Source organism: Drosophila suzukii, chromosome X, assembly GCF_043229965.1.
Source record: "Drosophila suzukii chromosome X, CBGP_Dsuzu_IsoJpt1.0, whole genome shotgun sequence".
In the NCBI taxonomy this organism is placed as follows: domain Eukaryota; kingdom Metazoa; phylum Arthropoda; class Insecta; order Diptera; family Drosophilidae; genus Drosophila; species Drosophila suzukii.
In genome coordinates, this window is record NC_092084.1 from 10,002,074 (window position 1) to 10,023,043 (window position 20,970).

General features: G+C 44.3%; 7 protein-coding genes across 7 annotated transcripts; 3 read left to right on the forward strand and 4 right to left on the reverse strand.

Annotated features, from left to right (window-relative positions):
- Positions 1–1,543: 1,543 nt before the first annotated feature.
- On the reverse strand, positions 1,544–3,480 carry LOC108016741 (DNA ligase 1). Its single transcript, XM_017083483.4, has one exon. The coding sequence runs from the start codon at positions 3,463–3,465 to the stop codon at positions 1,576–1,578; it is 1,890 nt and encodes a 629-aa protein (XP_016938972.3). The 5' UTR covers positions 3,466–3,480; the 3' UTR covers positions 1,544–1,575.
- Positions 3,481–8,086: 4,606 nt separating this feature from the next.
- Positions 8,087–9,169, forward strand: LOC108016631 (28 kDa heat- and acid-stable phosphoprotein). Its single transcript, XM_017083327.4, has one exon. It carries the CDS (start codon positions 8,292–8,294, stop codon positions 8,940–8,942), a length of 651 nt encoding a protein of 216 aa, XP_016938816.1. The 5' UTR covers positions 8,087–8,291; the 3' UTR covers positions 8,943–9,169.
- Positions 9,170–9,648: 479 nt separating this feature from the next.
- On the reverse strand, positions 9,649–10,670 carry LOC108016676 (ribosomal RNA small subunit methyltransferase NEP1). Its single transcript, XM_017083394.4, has 2 exons — positions 10,402–10,670; positions 9,649–10,343 (listed from the first exon to the last, which is right to left on the reverse strand). Exons 1-2 carry the CDS (start codon positions 10,567–10,569, stop codon positions 9,753–9,755), a joined length of 759 nt encoding a protein of 252 aa, XP_016938883.1. The 5' UTR covers positions 10,570–10,670; the 3' UTR covers positions 9,649–9,752.
- A 98-nt stretch (positions 10,671–10,768) lies between these two features.
- LOC108016989 (tetratricopeptide repeat protein 17) lies at positions 10,769–13,166 on the forward strand. The gene has a single exon (XM_017083937.4). The coding sequence runs from the start codon at positions 10,888–10,890 to the stop codon at positions 12,283–12,285; it is 1,398 nt and encodes a 465-aa protein (XP_016939426.1). The 5' UTR covers positions 10,769–10,887; the 3' UTR covers positions 12,286–13,166.
- Positions 13,047–13,965, reverse strand: LOC108016990 (rhythmically expressed gene 2 protein). The gene has a single exon (XM_017083938.4). It carries the CDS (start codon positions 13,936–13,938, stop codon positions 13,198–13,200), a length of 741 nt encoding a protein of 246 aa, XP_016939427.2. The 5' UTR covers positions 13,939–13,965; the 3' UTR covers positions 13,047–13,197.
- A 432-nt stretch (positions 13,966–14,397) lies between these two features.
- On the forward strand, positions 14,398–18,411 carry Usf (upstream transcription factor usf). Its single transcript, XM_017083912.4, has 2 exons — positions 14,398–15,704; positions 16,479–18,411. The coding sequence occupies exons 1-2, from the start codon at positions 14,743–14,745 to the stop codon at positions 16,747–16,749; spliced, it is 1,233 nt and encodes a 410-aa protein (XP_016939401.1). The 5' UTR covers positions 14,398–14,742; the 3' UTR covers positions 16,750–18,411.
- Positions 18,412–18,660: 249 nt separating this feature from the next.
- LOC108016655 (uncharacterized) lies at positions 18,661–20,832 on the reverse strand. The gene is made up of 4 exons (XM_017083363.4): positions 20,581–20,832; positions 20,377–20,521; positions 19,150–20,144; positions 18,661–19,094 (listed from the first exon to the last, which is right to left on the reverse strand). The coding sequence occupies exons 1-4, from the start codon at positions 20,815–20,817 to the stop codon at positions 18,924–18,926; spliced, it is 1,548 nt and encodes a 515-aa protein (XP_016938852.2). The 5' UTR covers positions 20,818–20,832; the 3' UTR covers positions 18,661–18,923.
- Positions 20,833–20,970: the final 138 nt, after the last annotated feature.

Here is a 20,970-nt window from a genome sequence, read left to right on the forward strand (position 1 = left end):
CTATAGCTTTGCATGTCTGCCTATATTGTATAAGCAAGAGATTAGAGAGCCATTTTATTCTGATGTTCTCCTCTTTTTCGTTTTTTACGACCATCGTTTGGAGTTGTATCCCCAGATCCCCAAACTGCCGCACGATGACTTGCTAAAAGCGAACATGGTTGATTCTGCTTCTTCCTTGGAGGTGGTGACACTCGAGTCCACATCCCGGCCACACCCACTTTTCCACTATCCTGCTGCCACGTCAGAACCACCCTCTATTCCCCCTGATTTTCCTTTGGTCCTGTGTGCACACGCTTTTTATTTGTCCAGCAAACAAAAACGCAAAAGGAACAACACAGAAAGTTTCCAACTTTCCCATTTTCCCAGTGGGCGGAAGCCAAACCATCGCGGGTAATCTTCTGTGCGAGTATGGGTCTTGTATCTTGTGGATACACGAATATATATATACGTTTTTTGTACATGTGTCTGTGTATATATGTACGAACACAGCTGCCTGGCTGCTGCTGCTGGACACGGAATTATCGATCCAAAATATCGCCGTGAGTCACAGTAAGTCCATTGGGACACTGAAAGAAAATACCATCCAGAAGCTAGATTTTTTACCTAATATTAATCAAAGAAATACAAAGAAAAGGAAATTTAAATTTCAAGGAATAAGTTGTTTTTCCTAAAACTCACGACTCTTTATTTAGCAACCAAAAATATCCCAATCAATATTTTATTTTTATAGGCCCTGGCAAAATAAACAAATAAATACATAAGCAATTCTTTTTAAGCACAAAAATATTTTAAAAGAACTTTTGTTTTTTTCAGTGCTTTACATGGAACAGTGTGGGTCATAGGTGGCGCGATTTGAATTCCGCTAACAGAGCGCCATCTAGTGGCGGAAGACATAAAACAGGCCCTGGTCCGCAACCCTTTTCTCCGGACTTCCCCAGAACTGTTTGGCCTGTGCAGTGAGGCATATATCCGGAGTTCTCCTCTCGGGGGTGATTTCAACTTTGTCCAGGAAAAAGCGGCCAACGGAGGAGGCTTTTACACTGAAAGAAACCGTTGTAACTTGGGTTATAATATTAAGAACTTGGATAAAGAAACGAAATTGATAAACTACCAACCATTGGTTATAGTTTGTCTAAGACAAAAGCCAACTTCTTAAATGATATGATACTAATACATGATCTCTAAGATCTTATATGGCAACTACTTAACATATTGCTTTCATATGGATTTTTTAAGTTTGTTGGGCTTTTAAAAGTTTTCCTTGCATTATTTCCCCACTTTCTCCGAGTGTAGCATACCATATTCAGGGGGCGACAGATTCAGGTTACACACCTGTTCTTTTCTCTTCTGACCTGTCCTGCAAAACCATCCACCTGCCACCCCCTTTGGCCAGAAATCAATAAAACCAAATGCAACGCCTCCCGAATAAGTTGTCCACACACCAGAGGCGGGTCTCTCTCAAAATAAAACTTTCATCGTGTTCGATCAAAAAAAATAGATGTGTTGATGATTGGCATTACAATAAATAAATAAATATGCAAAAAAAAATTAGGACTTATAGAGAATATTGTTCATCTAGGAGACGAATCGCAGATTGGTGCGCTTACGTCCACCGAATTCGCCGAAGTTGCGACGCACGGCCTGAAGAACAGCCTGCTGGGCCACGGGATCAACTTGGGATTCTTCGGAAGAGGCGACAGAAGCCTCCGGTACGGGATTCACCGATTTCGCTGACGACTCCGTTTCCGATTGGCGGCCCAGGATGTTCCAGAAAGGACGTGCCGTGGTGGTGGTCGGTGGATCCTTGTTGATGTAGATGCAATTGATGATGGGCTCATCGCCGTAGAATTGCCGATTGTTGTTCTGCAATCGCCGGCGTTTCTGTTGTTGCTGGCGGCGACGTTTCTGTTGTTGCTGCTGGCGGCGACGCTTCTGCTGCTGTTGCGTCTTGCGGCGACGTTGCTGCTGCAACTGCTGCTGCGGACGACGGCGACGATAGCCTCCAATGGAGGAACTGCTGCCGGAAGAACCGGAAGAAGAGCCGATGTTGCTGCTGGGTCGGCGACGTCTGTTGCTGTTGCTGCTGGAGATGTTGCTGCTGCTAGACTGCTTCTTCTTCTTCTTAGTTTTACGCTGACTGAGACTGCTGCTGCTGCTGTTGCTGCTAGGTTGCTTCTTCTTCTTCTTTTTCTTCTGATCTGTAGAATTGCTGGCCGAAGAATTGCTGCCGCTAGTGTTTGTAGACGAAGACGAAGAGGCAGCAACTGCTGAAGTCGATTCCATAGCCACTGGCTTCTTGATCACATCAACAGGGGTAAGTTCATCCATCTCCTGATTATCCGGACTCTCTTCAGGCTTCTTCTTCTTTTGATCCTTATCCTGCTTCTTCTTCTGGCCTTTATCCTGCTGTGGCTTTTTCTGCTTCCTCTTGGCAGGCTGCTCTTCTCCTTGAGCCTCCTGCTTGCGCTTGTTCTTCTGGTTTTGATTCTTCTGGTTTTGATTCTTCTGGTTCTTAATCTTTTGGTTCTTGTTCTTGTTCTTCTGATTGGGTCGCTTGTTGACGACAGGACGAATATCGCTATCATCCTCGCCAGTGACCCAGCTGGCCACCGTTGAGATGGGCTGGTCCTCGGATATGATCTCCTCTTCGTAGGCGCCAAGACCATGGAAGCCAGGCTGATCCCTGTAGAAGCCACCGCCGCCGTAGTAGAAGTCATCGTAGTCCTCCTCATCGTAATCATCCTCATCGTAGTCATCCTCATGCTGATCCACCACCTCCCAGGGCTGCACGAAGGGATAGAAGCCCACCGACGAGTGGTGATGGTCCACATCCGACTGAACGGGCTTCAGCTCGAAGACGGCATGGGTATCGGGATTGACCTTGGGTGGCTGATGCGACTGGACCACCACAATGCCGGCATCCTCGCCCACATTGGCATGACTGGCCGCATTGGCGACCACACTGACGCCTTGGTTGAGATGGGCAGCACTGGTCTGGCTTTGCAGGGGCAAGGCCAAGGCGGCGGGCACATAGTTCGACTGGGACTTAGAAGACTGCTCTTCCACCTCATCATCCTCCTGATCATCATCATCATCGTTCTCCTCCGCATCGTGGTCATCTTGTTGGTGGACAGGGGACTCCAGGTGGACACCCGTCAGGGCCACAAAGCGCCTGTTGCTATTCTCCACCTCCTGCAGAACGGCTCCTCCTTCGCGATGCTCCTTGGCGGGCAGACCCTCCACCGTCAGGGGCTGGGAACTAACCGACACCGATCCTGGGGCCACTGATCCCGACTGAATGCCACGACCCGATCGCTTCCTCCTGGTCACCACGCACTGCGACTGGCTGCCATCGCCCCGCAGCTGACGACCCTGGATGTAGAATCGCTTCAGCTCGTACTCGTCCCCGTTCTCGTCCACCTCGATCATGGACTCACCGGTGGCCCCGGTGGCCAGCAGGCACATCCAAAGAGCCAGCAAGGCCCACACACAGCAGCGGTTCCTCATCTTGTCTATAACTGAGCTAGCCGACGATCGGCAACCGGCTTATATTAGCTCGCAATACCTCGCAGATCGCAGACCTATTGACCCATCAGTTAATTGCCAAAAACGCGGCAGCAGATACAGATTCAGCTGACCAGCGGTCGATATGGTCAGATCAGCCAGTTACGGTTTCCTACTAACCCGAGGGCCCTGAATTATTCATCAGCTCAGCATCACTTCGCAGATCGGCTAGCTTCTTTTTTTGGGGCTTTCTTCCGAGAACCCGTTTTATGTGTCTTTTGGCTTTTGACTTTCTGTTGGGGTCAATGGATCGACCGATCATTAATAACCCCACATCGATGCGGATGAAAGTTTCTGCCAAAAGGGCCCTTTGTGGGTCATCTAGGTTGGGATTGATTTGCACGCAGAGAAAATTCAAATTAAATTGAGTTAAATTTGATATTTACACTGAAGAATGTTAAATAGATACTGAAAAATGCAAATTTTTGGTTTTCTAATCTATATACGAAAACGTTCTTAAACCTTAAAGAGAACGGAGATAAGAAAGTTATCTTAATCGCTAAAAATTCTTAAAAATATTAAAAACTAAAAAGGCCACCAATTTTTTCTCAGTGCATTAATCCCAACCCTTCATTTGGGAGTGGAAAGTTGAACATTCCGCACCAATTTTGCTGTTTTTAAAAATAGATCTAGCATTTCTATTGACTAAATTTAAAACCGAGTCACTCCTTTTCACACTTAGGCCATCTGCTTAAAGATGTAATTCCACCCAAGAGATGATTTATCCGGCAGTGGGCCAAAAGAACAAAGAACGAACAAAGGGAGTTGGAAGATTGGCATTGGCCTTTCTACATATTCCGCTACAAAAGGTTAACTTCCACGTGGTGCGAAAGTTCACTGATGGAGATGCACAGCTGGAAACCTAGTTCTAAAAAGTTAATACCCTACATTCTTATAAAAACGTTGAAAAAAATGTATACCTATATTAAATGTTTTAAAGAAATTGAAGCACTTCCAATTTAAAAGCTTTAGTATAATTTAAAAGTTTAAAAAATTCTCAATAATTGTAGATACTTCTTGAAAACATCACGAGCCAAAAAATAAATGACGTTATTTATTTTCTTTTCTTAAAAATCAAACAACATAATATAATACACCCCATTTATAAAGAGTATAGAAAGCGAAATTGACCTTTGATGGAAAGTCTGGCCAAAAAACAACCGAATAAAGGGCGATAGAAAAAGCTGATTTCTTAGCGGGATTAAAGTTTCTACGTTGCTGAGTCAAAAACGATATTAATTTATTGAATTTGGTGGTATGAAAGGCCCGCAAAAAGAGACATTTAGCGAAAATGGCCAACAAAAGCCAATAAACATTCCAAATCATAGTTTGACCCGCGATTCTTTTTTTCTGGTTTTTTCTATTTTCTTATTTTAGCCAAGTCTGACTAACTTAAGTCAGTTGGACTAAGCCAAAAGCAAGAAGACACAACAACCATCGCGTTCTCAACGGGGACATCGTTTCTGAGCTGCGGCCATTTATTGTCCACTCTGTGTGAATGCTAATGAAGCATCGTAAATTTCCAGGGCCCCGAGAAGAGGAGCCCCAGGCCAAATAGTTGGGTGTGATCCAGGTCCGCCGAAGAATCCAAGATGGGCTGAGGGATTTTTGGACTGACCAATAGATCGCAGCTAAAATGCCCTCTCCAAAAACGATAGATCACAAAATATAGAGGCTTAAGAATTTACTTTTCAATGATCGGGTTAATAACAAATATTTTTATTTCATTTAAAAAAGTTGTCAAATTTTATTTTATCCATCAACCCTTCTATAAATCAAATCTGTTTAAAATAGAATTACCTATATAAATATTTGCCATTCTGTTATTAATAAATTTAAAAATTCAAAAAAATATTTAATATAAAATAATTATAATATTATATGTGCTTAATATACTTTTACAATAGCTTTTTTTTAAATAGAGCATAAAATAATGCCCGTCCAGAAATCAATTGCCAGAATAAAGAGATGTGTTTAACTGCGGAGATAAATAAGTGTTGCTCTTGTGCATAATAATGGCGATATAATAATACAGTAAGTCTGCAGCAGCTTTTATTCGTATGTCACGCACGTTACCGAAGCAGCAACATTAGCAGCAGCAGCAGCAACATCAGCAGCAGCAGCAACATCCACATCAACGAGCAACACCAGCAGCAGCAACAGTAGCAGTGACAAGTAACAACACACCTTGTTCTTGTTCTTGTTCTTGTTCTCGTTCTGATATCAAGTGCTGATTACACACCCAGACCAATGGAAAATAAGCCCAGCGAAACCAAACCAAATGAAATGGAAAGAAACGACATCCAAATCGGCAGAAGAGGCCGAAGTCGAGTTCACCAAACGATATTAGGTGGGAATTTGTTTCGATTGTGCTCACTTTACTTTTTATCACAATCAGCCTCACCAGCCCGCAATCTGTCATCGACCCATTTAAGGCGAGACATCACAGTGCCTGCTCTACTATATATATCTCCGATCTTATCGGAGCAAAGTAAAGTGCAGCCCAGCCGGGAGAATTGTCCATTGTCCATTGTCCAAATGCCACACGAATCGTGATTGTCCATACAGTGGCTGCCAAAAGTTGGGCAACATAAAAAAGATATAGAAAAAGATAAAAGTGCTAGGTATGAATAGCTTCTAATCATTTTTGAAAAATATATTTATTGACCTATGATTATCCCATGATAATATTTAAAAGGTCCTATTTTCTATTATTGTAATATTTTAAATTTCTCTTTTTATGTTGAAAAGTATCTTTATTTAAATAACAATTTTTCTATTAAATTCTTATGACAAAGTTAGGATCATACTTCCCATCGCCAGTGCTCAAACATCCCCACACCCACAGGCTGGCCCACCTGCACTACACACAAACCCATGCGTACACCCATATCTCTAATAAACCCACCGATCTTATAAAATCGTATAAAAAATTGACGCACGCAGCAAGAAAGTGCGTATACGCAATTAGAATTCCATTAACTAATTTCTTCTCATTTGCATGGCGCACTTTCTAAGTGCATAAGTGCCGAAAAGCAACAGCATCTCGCCGGTGTAATTGTAATAAATAAAGAACTTTCATTTGCATTTATTCGAAATAAAAAGGGTCCAAATAAAAGGGGGAAAATGAAGAGCGGGCGAGGAAGAGCAGCATTTACCATGAATTTTTGAATTTTTGTTTGCCGCTTTCGTGGCGAGCACACACAGAATTCATAATTAATTCGTGCATTAAATTTTCGAGTATATTATATTTTTGGTTTTTTTCTCCTGTTTTTGCCGCACAAATCAATAAGTTATATGTGAGAGTTTCTGTTAATGAGATGCATGATATCGAGGAATGTGCGCTGACACAAATATGCAAATGTTCGATTTTCGGCTTACAGGCCTCATCGATTTCTGGTTATTATTGCCGCTTTATTTGTTGCAACCGGCAGCGCCCAGTGGAAAGTGAAGAAAACTGGTTTTCCCACAAATCACAGCAGCAGACCAATCCCAGTGCATCTTATATTTGTGTACCCATATATATGTGCATTTCTGTATCTCGAGATTCTCGGCAGTTGCAGTTGCAGCGGCTCGACAAAATGGCGGGGCCGAAAAAAGAGAAATATACATAAACACCATCATTCAGTAAAAGTAAAATTGATTTTTCCTCCTTTTGGAGGTGACCCAATAAAAAGAAGCGGCCAATTTTAACACCAGTTCACACTTTGCCATCGCCTAATTGGTAATTCAAAGCACGTGTGCCTTATTTATTTTAATTTTAGGCTTTTTGCTTTTTTTTACAAGACCTGAAGAGCACACGCCCCGAATGGACCCAAAATAAAGTTTAGATTTTTATGGATCACGACATAAGTTGTCAAGTTATCAAAATTTTCAATACTATGCATTTAAGATTTCTAAACAGGAACTAATAAAATAAAATGTACAAAACCTTTTAAGGGTAAACCCAAAATTTGTTAAAAGAGAAATAGTCTGCTTATACTTAATGATAAAAACATTAAAAAAAAAATGATCAAATATTAATTTGTTTGTTTTTTATAAAATAATTTATTCGTAATTATTGCAAGAAGTGTACATTGCAACAACATTACATTAACAACAATTCAAAAAATATATGTAAACTAAAGAGCTAAAGTGTTAATTTTTTATTATTTTTTAATCACAGCTGTTTTTATTTTTAGTTATTCGTACTTTATTTTGAACAATTTATAAGTGTTAAACAAATAAATGAATCGTAGTGGTTTTTCTGATGCTTACAAAATATAGAGCGATCACTTTGATAAATACATTCAGTAGGCCTGACCCAAAACCGGAAAAACATACATATATAAAAAATAATAATAAAAATACATTTCCGGGCTTAAACCATTAACATTTTAAATTTCCCGCTTTGAGTTGAACGGTTATGGAAACGGTTAGCCATTGTTAACTTGAACGCTAGAGGGCGCCAAAAATTATCGTGAGCATCCCTGCCAACTCACCCACGCAGACTTTGCAACACTGCCCGCCCACCCGCAACGCCGGCCCTGTACAACACTACACATTAAGTGCAAATTTTTTTTTTTATAGGCCAACGTGATTAAATTTAGCGTATTTCCGCGGGATACAACGACTTTTGCAGTCGTTAAATTGGGACAGAGCACAGCCGGCAGCAGTCGGTCCAGAGATCAACCAGGAGGAGATCCACACTCAGGCAGGCAAGCCCAAAGATCAGCCCGGAGATCATCATGCCACGAGGAAAGTTCGTCAACCACAAGGGTCGCAGTCGCCATTTCACATCGCCCGAGGAACTGCAGCAGGAATCGGAGACGGACAGCGACCAGACCAGCGGCTCTGGCTCAGAGAGCGAGGACAAAGGAGGCGCGGGCGGCGGAGCAAGTTCCTCCACCAAAACCAAGGCGCCCGCACCACGTAAAGTCCCCCAGAATCGCAATCAAAAGGCGCGATCGACGGCGGGCGCTGGGGCCAGTTCATCGGAATCGGAGTCTGGCGAGGATTCCGACGATGACTCCGAGGGCGAGGCGCGCGACGCCAAGAAGGGTGTGGCCTCGCTGATCGAAATCGAGAATCCCAACCGGGTGACCAAGAAGGCCACACAAAAGCTATCGGCCATCAAGCTGGACGATGGTCCATCCGAGGCCAAGGGGGCAGGTGCCCATCCCAAGCCGGAGCTGTCCCGAAGGGAGCGCGAACAGATCGAGAAGCAGAAGGCGCGCCAACGATACGAGAAACTCCATGCCGCTGGCAAAACCACCGAGGCTAAAGCCGATTTGGCCAGGTTGGCCCTGATCCGGCAGCAACGCGAGGAGGCGGCCGCCAAGCGGGAGGCGGAGAAGAAGGCAGCCGACGTGGGCACCAAGAAGCCAGGTGCCAAGTAGAGAATCCATCCTTAAAACCTTCCCCCTGGATAACAAAACCCATAGAGCTCTCAGTCCCGCAAAAAACCCTTCAAGAAAACAGGGCTATTTGGCAATTAGTTAAGCATAAATTAACGTAAATCACGGACATCAAATCCACGTACTTTCAAAATTATTCAAGTTTTCTAAGCCTGTCTTTTGTAACTGCAAACTATACAAAAATAAACCAACTTATTGTAAAATACAAAGAGTGTGTCCACGGGGTGATGACCCACAATCTGGTCGGAGATAATCCAGGCGCAATCGGAAATGGTATATATGCAACAATCTTTTCTGTTTTCAATTGCCTTTTCAATCAGGGGAAATAAGATCTGCAGATTACTGAAATGCTTTCCCTGCACAAGCTGTTTAAAAATGCAACTAAATAGATTTGGATGTAACTAGCTACTTCATTTAAATCTACTTTTGACGAAAACAATGGATTATACAAATGTCTACCACTTTTAAACCTTAGTAATATTAACTAATAAAGCACGTATATTGTATGGTTCAGTTACTAATTCCATTTTCATCCAATTTGATTGAACTCAAATGAATGATTCTATTTTTTGGTGGGGCTATATCATTTCAATCCTTATTTTGACTTTGTAATGCAATTAAATCAATTCCTTTGTAGGATTATAAGAAATACGCTATTTAGCAAGTTTATTTTAAAGACAAAAAATGGTTGCAGTCCTTGGAATTCCACCAAATTTAATGGAAACGCATTTAAAGAATAGATGTAGACTAACTACTAGCTATGACTAACCTAAAAAACAATAATCGGAGGGCCTAGACCACGCCCCACACCTCCTCGAAGGCGGAGCAGAGTTTGGAGCACGCGATGGCCGCCGAAAGTGGGTAGTTGCTGATGGAGAACAGCTCCTCCGTGTAGTCCGTCTTCAGGACGCCGTGTGCGAAGGCTCCGATGACAATGACCACGGGCTCGTCGTAGCTGGCACTGCCCTCCTCGCCATGCGGCACCAGATCCCGGCAATTGGCCACCAGTTTGCCAGAGAAGCTCATGGCGTACTTTTTGCACCCAACCGGCACATGATCCGTGATGGGATTCTTGATCACGCTCATCAATCGGCGGGAGGAGTCATTGGCACGAATTTGGAACTTGTGCAGCAGTTGGACCATCAATCCCGCAAAGCGTTTGAAGGTCCTGGGGATTCGGGTTTGTGGATTGATTTCAATCAGGACATTGTGCTCTGTGCGTACAAAGACCTGGAGGAGACCAGCCCGGTTCAGGGGAGAATCGAAGAGCATTAGCAGGCACTGGTGGGTGATGTCCGGACGACATGATCCGGGATCCCTTTGGTTTTTGCGCATAATACCCGCATGATCGTCGCAGTTCAGCAGCTCGAAGGTGTTGTGTACCTTTGGGGATTACATACACATTAGGATTTTCTCTTTTTATATTAGTTCTAGGACCCACCTTCACTGTCTCCAGCTGGGCGCCCTCCAAAACGATGATCAGCCGCTTCTCGTTGGCATTCAAGTGGAGCACCTTAAACTGCTTCTTGTCCAGATCAAATTCCGGATCGTCCGCCTTGCGGCCCACAAACTTCCGCTTCCTGTTGATCATCTTTCCCTGGCCACCCATTTTGTCTAGGATATGTCAAGAGATACAAATTGGTTCCAAATATATCTCCAGAAAATCCGCACGTTTTTTCGAAATGCACAGGTTCAGTATGACCTTAAAGCGGGCTCTCCCGAATACCTTGCTCAAAGTATACGAAAATACCAAATTAAATTTTAATACTGCAGTGTAACCTCAGCCTTTGCATGCAATGTAATGATTTCCCGCTCTGGTCTCACACCGGCGAGTTTGTTTTTTTTTTTTGAAACAAACAGAATATTTTGGATTTGGATTGCCGCATCCAGAATCCACGTCCTCGTCCTGATCCTCCGCTCCTCCAAGATGCGCCCGTGCCCGCTGGCATTGGCCGTGCTCCTCGGCGTCTTCCACCTGCTGCTGGCCTGCAACCACTGGGTACTGCGCGAGGAGCAGATCGTGCCCAAACTGGATTCACCGTTCCACATGCGGGAGCCCAAGAATCTGGCGGCCTTTCTCGAGCAGATTAGGTACAGTGAATACGTGGAGCGGTCCTACTTGGACCTGCTGCGCAAGCGGGAACAGATTGTGGAGCACCTGCGATTCTCGATGCGTTTTGGGGAGGATCTGGCGGAGCAGGCCAAGTGCGCCATGGACTACTACATGCTGGAGAAGCGCATGTCATACCTGAAGATCACGCCGGAGCAGCTGAAGAGGATTAATCTGCCGGATCAACGGCAGTTGCACATCCAAAAGAGTGCATCCGCCATGGGAATGGAGCCGGTTTGCAGTGACTACCATCGATTGAGCGTGGGACCGGCCACTTACGACCATCTGGAGAGCTTTCAGCCCGAGGTGCTGGCCGCTGCCTTTCTGGAGCGCGAACATGACACCAATGTGGGCATGGCCACGGTGGAGTTGACCCGACGATTTGCCGTGGACGGACTGCAGCACCATCCGTCCTCCTGGAAGTTCCACACCCTGAGCTCCTACTACTGGCGGATGCGCGGCAACGCCAGGGAAGCCTTGCCCTGCGCTAGGCTGGCTGCTTTGCTGGCTCCGCCGATATTCAAGGACATACCGCTTCTGAGTCTGGGCACCATACTCTTCCGAATGGGCAGACTAGCCGATGCCGACTTGATACTTAGCGCTGCCGTGGAGCATGCTCCACATGTGGCCGAAAACCATGTGGTTCTGGCCTCGGCGCTGGCCATGAAGCACGATTTCAACCGATCGCTGCAGCACTTCGATGAGGCAGAGCGACTGGATCCCAGCACTTTGCCGCGCACTCAACAGGTTCGAAACTTCATCAGTTGCCTGGAGAATCTCACCAAGAAAACCTCCAAGATGTACAGCTATGTGAAGTACATGAAGAACGAGGTGAAGGAGTTTAAGAAGCTGAAGCATCACATCTCGCAGAACCACGAGCGATTGATCCAGCAGCAGTTGCCCTTGGGAGCGAGACGCTTGCTCGGCCTGGATGCCAAGACCAACAACGATGACCTCCATCGAAGGGGTCAATACTGTAGCACGAGGACACCGAATGGTTCCGATGAGCCCGTGCTCTTCTGCGACTTCTATTCGGACATGCAGATGCGACTGGAGAGCAAGGACGTGGACATCGATGTGCTGGAGCGGGACCTCAAGGCCAACACGGATGCGGTCATCCGGCAGGTGTCCACCGAGATCCGAAAACAGTTCAATCTGGAGCAGCTAAAGGCGGCCAAGGCCCAAATGCCCGCCAAGGCCACCAAGGCTACATAGTAATAGTACAATGGTCACCATTCCCCCCACAAAACAACCAAACACTTCGGGTCACAAACTAGCTTTTACTTTTAATCTGTTCATATAGTATTTAGGTCTGTGTGCGAGTGTCGTGTGTATATATTAACCGAGATACTGGAAGAGTCTTCAGGAATAGTCTAATCGTACTAGGCATATAAGCAGGGACGTTCGAGCGGAGGTTTTCATCGTACAAGTGGCCCTGCACGAATCCACAGTGAGAAACCTTTCAACCAGGTAAAATAGGTAGTCAAATGTGTAGTGTTTAATTTGAAAAGTGAATTTTCCCAGCCATTGTTGGGTTTCTAGTTTTACATAGAAGGATTTTGATATAAGAAACTCTTAACACATTCTATAAGTTTTTAAAATATGTATTGTCACTTTCTGTGGCTGATCACAATTACATTTCTTAGATTTTAAACATATTTGTTAATATTTTTGATCATGCTTTAAGGAAACACACTTTTTAAAGGAAAGAATCACCCTTTTCCGGCCAGCCATTGCAATTAAGTTAAATTAGGCACGTCAATTAAGATATCGTTAACAATTTGACACATTCGATAAGAATTAAGTTAAAAAGTCTTCAGAAAAGTGCCGAGCTCCTTGGACTTGGATTGCAATCAACCAAGCCAAGGATTCTATGTGCCCATTGAATTATTTCTAGGTTCAAATAGGATAGATATAGCAATTATTTTACTGTGTTCGTATTCGTCCAGAACCTCCCTCGAATGTCCCAAAAAGAATATAGTATGGCGACTAGGCCAACGCGTATTTATATTTAACACTAGTTTTACACCCTGTTCTGTTTCTTAATCTTAAAGAAATCTACAAAATAACTACAGCCATGAGCTAATCGAAGAACACTGTGTTCCTGAGTCGAGTTTCTTTGGTGGATCACCATTGGATCGGTTGGGTTTTCAGGGCCTCCAGGAGATGGGACAAACTGGCAAAGGAGTGCTGGTTGCCACCGTCATTCACCAGCAATCCGCTCCAGCCGCAGTTCCGAGCACCTTCGTAGTCAAAGTCCAGCTTGTTGCCGATGTGCAGGGCTTGATCCGCTGGGATTTGCAATCTTTTCAGGGGGATTTCAAAGATGCCCGGATCGGGCTTCATGACACCGGCCTCGTAGGAAGTCAGGATGAAATCGAACTTGCTGGCAAAGCCCATGGCGTCCAGGACTTTTGGCAGCGAAGGGTCAAAGTTGGAGATGACGCCCACACATTTGCCGGCATTGCGGACGGACTGCACCAGTTCCTGGGCGCCATCGACATGATGCCAGCCGGCGCTAGTGCGAAAGATGTCTATTAGCCGATGGCCAATCCTCTCCAGCTTCTCGGGCGACAGTCCCTGGTCCACACAGCCAAAGGTGCGGGTCACCAGCTGGAGCCACCACTGCTGCCAGTCCAATCCCGGCGAGAAGCGACCAAAGTTGGGATGCTCGCTGCTCATCGCCTTGAACTGCTGGCGAAAGCATTGCTCCAGCCGTCGGCGATCCACCCCGGTAACCCCGAACTCCTCCGCCGTTCGATGGTACTGCCGGAGGGGATCCTCCAGGCGGAGCAGCGTGTCCGTCACGTCGAAGGTCACCAGGCGAAAGCGTTTCAAATTCGCAACCAATTGGGAAGTCAACGACATTTTGGCCGCCGCCAGTGTGGCGTATACGTAATACTAGCTATTACGTATACGTATTTGGTATATTTGAGGTTTGACCAAAATTCAAACTCCCTTTATTGGTTTTGGAGTTTGACATAGAATTTAAAAATTCTAATTAAGTTTTAAAGTATTTGCTGACCTTTTTATGGTTGAAATTAATACAAAATTAAAGGGTTGTTGAACAGTTCACTTTTTTCGTAACATATATGGATCTTTTGGGGTGGAATAAGTTAGTAAACACTTACACAACTGTAGCAATAGTTTTAATAACATTTTTATGTTTAAAATGTAAGTGTATGGACTCTGCATTGATTCCCAAACTTTAAACTAGAGTTTAAAATAGATTAATTTTAAATTTTGTCGGGAAAAATACTAAATCTAGTATTCTAGCGCTCCGCTACACCTGCTGTGTGTATTTGTTGGTATATATTCGCTGCCCGCTGACGGGCACACTAAACTAAACGAAAATAATTTGTTAAAAAAAATCAACAAATTGTATTGTTAAATGGCCGTGCGAACACGAACACGCCAAGATCCGCCGCAGCGCTCGATTCCAAAGCAGATCCTCGTGGCAGTCGGGAGTTAATAACACCGCAGATCGTCCAGATCGAGGGATATACACCATCCATATCCGAAATACCATCCTACGAGAGATCGGAGCACATAGAGGAGGAGATCCCGGGAAGATCCAGGGTTACGTGATTCCGGGTGCTAAGGATTCTGGCTGGGATTGCAACTGGCATTGTCCCATTGCTATTGTCGGAGCGGATCAACATCGATGCCACGATGAATGTGCGAAAGCGGCCACGTCTGGAAATGGAACTCGGTTCCACCACCACATCCACCTCCGTAGCCAGCAACAATCCCAATCCTTCTCCTGGCAACAGCCTCATGACCAACATCATCAGCAGCCATCACACGGCCGATTTATCGGAGGCCCTGCTCAGCAGTTCCTTTGCCAACGGCCATCAGAGCCTAATCCTCACCAGCGCCACGGGAAATGCCCTCATGAGCAGCCAGGGTGCCCAGATATTCCTCACCATTTGCGGGGACGAGAACTCGGATGACTCGCAGGAGTACTATGCCATAAAACAGGAGCCCGGCTCCGATCTGGATGTCCATTCGCTGCTGCCCACCAATTTGCAGCTGCCCACCGGCTGTGAGATTTATCTGGTCAAGGACACGGCCAGTTTGGTTGGTGAGCCACCGACCAAGGCGGCCATCAAATTGGAGCTGGATACGCTGAGCGAGAAGCCGAGCCGTCCGCCAGTTGCACCCTCCTTGAAACCCCTGGTAGTAACAACCCAATCTGTGAATCCTGCTGTTGCTCCTTCAGGAAACACCACCGCCACCAGTGTCCTCTATGGCTCCCACGCCCAGGCCCGTTCCCAGCCGGAAACGGCTGGCCAAACGCCCACCAGCAAACTGGAGGCCTACAAGAAACGCGATGATAAACGACGTGCCACGCACAACGAAGTGGAACGCCGCCGCCGGGACAAGATCAACAGCTGGATCTTCAAGCTCAAGGAGATGCTGCCCAGCCTGAGCCCCAGTTCCAGTTTCAGCGAGGCCAGCACGAGTCCCAGTACCAGTGGCAGCACGAGTACCAGCACCAGCACGGCCAGCAGCAGCAATCCCAAGGGGAATCCCAGCAGTTCCAGCGGACGCACGCCGCCCAACGACTCCAAGTCGCAGATTCTGATCAAGGCGTGCGAGTACATCAAGACCATGCAGGGAGAAATTGACACGTAAGTGGGGTCTTCGTCCCAGGGGGAAACCATAATGGGGGATTTTCTAAAATCTTGGGGTTTATAGTATAGGCCATAGTTTTTGTACATCTCGGCTTTCTATTTAAGCTTTAAACTCAAGATACTCAAGAAATGCATCGTTTTTATAAAATTCACTCTTTTGAGTTAATTCTTAAAATGCATTTATCAATGATCCTAATTTTTTATCCTTTAATCAAAAATAGGACCCCTAAGAAAGTCAAAAATTACCTAGTTATTTAGATATTATTCAGTAGTTATATGTTGATCTTTTTTTATTGAATTTTAAAGAAGTTAAAGTTCCTGTAGATCTTAAATCTTAAAAGTGGGTTCTTTGGGTTCTTTTATATTTTAAAAAGTAATTTAAGTCTTTAAAAAGGTTGGCCTTGGGGCTTTTAGAGGTATTCAGTCTTTCATGAAAGGCGACTAAAAAGTTTGTTTACATAATGTTTAAGAAAGAACTGGGGAGTAGAGTTACGAAAAGGCCCGACACTCGATCTGTCTCGAATTTTCAGTAGGTATGCGTACTTAAAGTGCTGATAAAGGGGTATTATCATCGTAAAAAGACCCTAAAGCGGTTATTTCTCGCCTTATCTCATGCAAAATGAGCTGGATTCTCAAGTTTCCTTATGATTCAAGAAGGGAGCATGGGGTTTCCATAATCTCCGGTTGCGGTTTCCCCCTAAAACAAACAAGCTGTACTTCCAATAACCACCGAATATAAACAAACTTCTCCATTTTCTACACCCACAAAAGGCTGCGTGACTGTCTGCGGGAGGCGGATGGCCTGAGGGCGAGCAACCAGGCGCTGCGCGAGGAACTGGACCGCCTGAAGAGGCAGCAGCAGCTCCAGGAGCGCTTCCACACGGCCGGTGGCAGGTCGACCTTCAACGTGACCCTCAATTCGCTGAACAGCTCGGTGACCAGCGATCTCTTCGAGGGAATCGATACGACGCCCAACCTGTCCGCCGTCTCATCGCTGGGATTCAGCAAGCGTGGCCTGCTCATCAGCGATTACGATGAGTAAGGAGGCAGAAACAAAAACAGAATAGAAACGAAAATATGGGTGGACCGATATGGTTACGGGTTACGGGAAAAAAACAAAAAAACGGAGGCGGATGGACAAGCGCTGGCGCCTCCATAAAAATATACGCCCATCCACCAAAGAATGACGTGCATCGTACACGCAACGCAACACACGCAGTACAATAAACGGACATGACGAGTGATTTCTTGTTATCGCCGCTCTGTTATATGTTATATAAGAAAAGCTGAGAAGCATATTACATACATGTATGTATATGCAGTCGAACTTGGGTGACTCAAGCCAAGTTGTTGGCCTAACCGCTCTGAAAAAAGCTGTTCTCAATTGAGTTTAATTAACAAGCTACACCACAACAGCTGCTTTTGTATGCTATATATTTGGTATTGGTATTACTCCTGCCTGCTCCCTCCCTCCACACTGACGAGCCCCGAAAAATCATGAAAGTGACGACCTAACGAATTTGTAAATGGGAATATAATTTGAACTCTTCCCATATCTCCTTCACTTTCGGATTTTTCACATTTACTTTTAGGTTCTGGGATATTAGATCACAAAAAATATTGTCGATAAGAAGCTTTAAAGCATTTTATGTTTTTCTATGTATTTTTTTCTTTATTACAACAAATAAATGTATGTTTGTTTCGATTTGCACAGCGAATCTATACCTAAGCCATGTTCTAAACTACTTTGTTGTGTTCATTTAAGGAAGCATTTTGGTTATGACTTTCACTTTCAGCAGGGATTCGATTTAAAATAATATATTTTTCTCAACCTGTCAAGTAAATAAAACCTAAATAAGCAAAATATCATAAACAAATTGAATGGAATTCCCAGCTGAAAGTGAGTGTGAGAACTGAAATAATAAACATATTCAGTTAGCTTACGATTTGTTATACGAGAACGTAGTCTTAAGTCTGGAGCTTGAGTAACAGAAGTTCGATTGTAAAGTTGTCAGGTCTTTTTTTTATGGAATGCACTCAGATCCTCATGCAGTTTGCCATCATAATATACCTATATATTAACTAGAAATACAAAGCTAAACCTAAAAGCGTTAACGATACCTACCTATTGCATATATACCTTGAACTAAATCATATATGGAGCATGTTTGTGCTTGACTTTTCGATTTTATTGTACTGTTTCTCGCACTAATTACCTACAAAATAATGTAACGAAATTAAATTATATCTAGTTATACCGAATATATATTATATATATATAGACAAGTGTACATACGTAGTGCAATCGATAAAACAGTGGGGTGTGCACCGTTACAGATAAACGCTATTGTTGATAAAGAATAATATTATATTTGAGCATAAACTTGTTGTGAATGTTATATCACTGTTTTCGATATACGACGCTGTTTCAGAAGTATACAGAACAAAGTGTTTTAAATACGACATAATTTTTAATACTTAACGGAAATGCCAAAAACCAAACACAACACACACCAAGATTTGGGATTGTGAGAGGGTGCGGGGAATTGCATTGTTTGATCTGACCCATGCCGAAAATTGGGATCTTGTGTTACTTGTTGCTATCTATATACGGTACATTACAATAATATCACATTTCTGTCATTTGACAGCTAATAATTCTATTCAATTTCAATAAACGAACTCAGTAATGGTTAACACACAATCAATTTCTTATTCAATGGCACTGTTAGAATGCGGGCATCGAATCATCCCGAGAATATGGTGGTTTATTTTCACAGCTGTCATTGGGCGGGTATAACAAAGTACCATTGATTCACAATACAGCTTGAAAAAATAAAGACCACAACCACATTCTTATCAAGCCGAAAAACATTGCTTGTATCATACAAATTTTTCATCATCTTTTAATTTTATGATTTTATTCCTTTTCCTCTTAATAAAAACATCCACCTCTTTTTAAGATATTTATTAGTAATGGTGCAATGCACATATATAAAATTTTTAAAAAGGCTACTATTTCGTTGCATAGTTTTCATATATCGTTTAACAAATAGTATATTTTTTAAAAACACCAAGTCCCTGAGATTTTTTAGATGAGTTGTATTTAATACCTCACCCTTTTGTATAAAGTTAATAATTCTATATAAAAATGTCCACATTTTATGAGGCTTATGGAGTATTTGGATTATATGAGTAACAATTTTTAAAGGATAGTTAGACAATCACTTTCCTGGCGTAGTCCCCCACATGAAGCAGTCCATGTTCCACGGATGCGATGTGCAGATTGGCTCCACTCATGTAATCCCTGTTTATATGGGTATTTTGCAGCTCTGTAATCAAAGTGGAACAGGCTGCTGCCGGATCTCCAGTGCCGATCAGCGTTTTCTATAGAAAAATCAGCATTAATGTCATATAAGAAGGTATCATATCATATTTATACCGCCCAAAACTCATTGCCAGGCAGGGCGTTTCCATCCCAGGCATATGTCACCACGGGCAGCATGTTCTCCTCCAGTTTGTCGGCGGGATTTCGTTTCGAATTCCGGATGAGAATGCCGCCTCGCGGATGGTTCTCCACGGGAAACAAGGCTCCGTCGTACAGGCCGCCAAATCCACGGATATGAAACCAGGAAAAGTGCACCACACCGATGTGGCTGAGTCGTGCTCCAAGTGCTTGCAATCGTTCTTCGAAGGATTGGAAGAAGGTGCTATCCTGGCGACGAGCGGCCTTCCAGACGCCCAATCCGATGCCCACCACATGGATGTAGGCGGGCTTGCCCATCTTGAGTGCTCTATCCTGGGCCTCCAGAAGCAGGGTATCGAAACTGATGGCATATCGCTTGCGCATCACCTGGTGGTCGAAAACACCCTCGGGAACCTCCTCGAAACGATCCTCATTCTGGGGTATGTCCTCAAAAATAAAGTCCTCGGGCTCCTCGTAGAACTCCCGCCAGATTCTACGCAAATCTGAGGCTGGGGTGTCGGTTATATTCGAGGTCTTCGACAGTCCATAGCCCCTGTTCTGGGTATTCTGAGTCTGGGTGATCATAATATCCTGGTACTCCATCACATCGGGTCGCTCGAACCGGGCACCAATTAGTCCAATGATCACGCCCTCCCGTTCGATGGTACTCTTGTCCTGGGTCACCTCACCGGCATTCGACCTGCGTCCATTGTTGATGAACTCCGAGTGGGTGGACGCGTAGAGCAGGGCGGCCAGCTTGATCTCGTCGTAGCTGAGCACCGAGTTCAGTGTCAGGGGATACTTCTCCGCCGCTGTGCCCACCTTCTCGAAGCCCTCGTGTCCTGTTTGGCCATCCACGGTTTTATAGAAGTCGCCACTGCCGTAGAACCACACACATCGCTTTGCCAGAAGACGCTGCACGAAGTCCACCACAGTCATGTCCTTGTAGAGGTTCTTTTCCTGCTTGCTTCCTGTAGAATTGGATTCGGTTAGTTACTGATTGAGGTTAGGATAAAAGGTGACCCAAAACTCTAATAATGAGCCTTTAAATTGTTATAGTATTTTGGACATACCCAATTTAATAAATTTGTTAGAAACTCCTTTGTATATTTAAAAATGCTATCTTTGTAATATTTAACAATTCGGTAAAGGATTTGGACTTTTAGATTTTGTTGAATTTAGGAAATATAATGGTGTACCCACCGAACTTGAGCTTGTGCTCCAGGAAACTGATGTAGAGCAGCAGAGTCCTCTCATGAATAACCGGATAAGCGGAAGCGATTTGCTCCCGGATTTTCTCACTGCGATCCGCCGGTTGGGCCTTCACCCGGCAGGTATCGATGCCAAACTAAAATCGGAGGACTACCAGGATTAGCAAAGATTTTTTAGAGCCACCAATGAGTATACCTCGGCTGGAAACTTTTCCGACATCGCTTTAAAGTGTTTGAGGTCCACCGAAACATTGGGTTTTTCCAAAAGGCGACATTGTTGCAGCATTCGCCGTCCAAAATCTCCTTCGGGGAGCTGTGCTTTGGGACCAGGCCAAAGAGCGCCGGCACACATACTACCCATTATAGCACTCACTGAAAGCAGTCGAATAGCTGAACTCCTCAGTAGAACTCCCCGGTCTCCAAAATTCGGCATTGATAAGAAAATATGTATAATCAAACGTTGGGTCAGTGCTGCAAAACGAGCTTCTGCACAATATAATATTTTATTTCCACTGGTTCATAGGATGTTTATCTTTTCAAGCATTGCAATTTTAAATAGAACCGGTTTCTTCTCTCTTATTTTACA

Coding starts and splice junctions, on each gene's coding strand:
- LOC108016741 (XM_017083483.4), bottom strand. CDS start 3,465: ATGTGCCTGCTGGCCACCGGGGCCACCGGTGAGTCCATGATCGAGGTG.
- LOC108016631 (XM_017083327.4), top strand. CDS start 8,292: ATGCCACGAGGAAAGTTCGTCAACCACAAGGGTCGCAGTCGCCATTTC.
- LOC108016676 (XM_017083394.4), bottom strand. CDS start 10,569: ATGGGTGGCCAGGGAAAGATGATCAACAGGAAGCGGAAGTTTGTGGGC. Junction 10,344..10,401: donor CCCAGCTGGAGACAGTGAAG/GTGGGTCCTAGA, acceptor TAATCCCCAAAG/GTACACAACACCTTCGAGCT.
- LOC108016989 (XM_017083937.4), top strand. CDS start 10,888: ATGCGCCCGTGCCCGCTGGCATTGGCCGTGCTCCTCGGCGTCTTCCAC.
- LOC108016990 (XM_017083938.4), bottom strand. CDS start 13,938: ATGTCGTTGACTTCCCAATTGGTTGCGAATTTGAAACGCTTTCGCCTG.
- Usf (XM_017083912.4), top strand. CDS start 14,743: ATGAATGTGCGAAAGCGGCCACGTCTGGAAATGGAACTCGGTTCCACC. Junction 15,705..16,478: donor ATGCAGGGAGAAATTGACAC/GTAAGTGGGGTC, acceptor CACCCACAAAAG/GCTGCGTGACTGTCTGCGGG.
- LOC108016655 (XM_017083363.4), bottom strand. CDS start 20,817: ATGCCGAATTTTGGAGACCGGGGAGTTCTACTGAGGAGTTCAGCTATT. Junction 20,522..20,580: donor CGGAAAAGTTTCCAGCCGAG/GTATACTCATTG, acceptor CTCCGATTTTAG/TTTGGCATCGATACCTGCCG. Junction 19,095..19,149: donor CTGGCAATGAGTTTTGGGCG/GTATAAATATGA, acceptor ATTTTTCTATAG/AAAACGCTGATCGGCACTGG.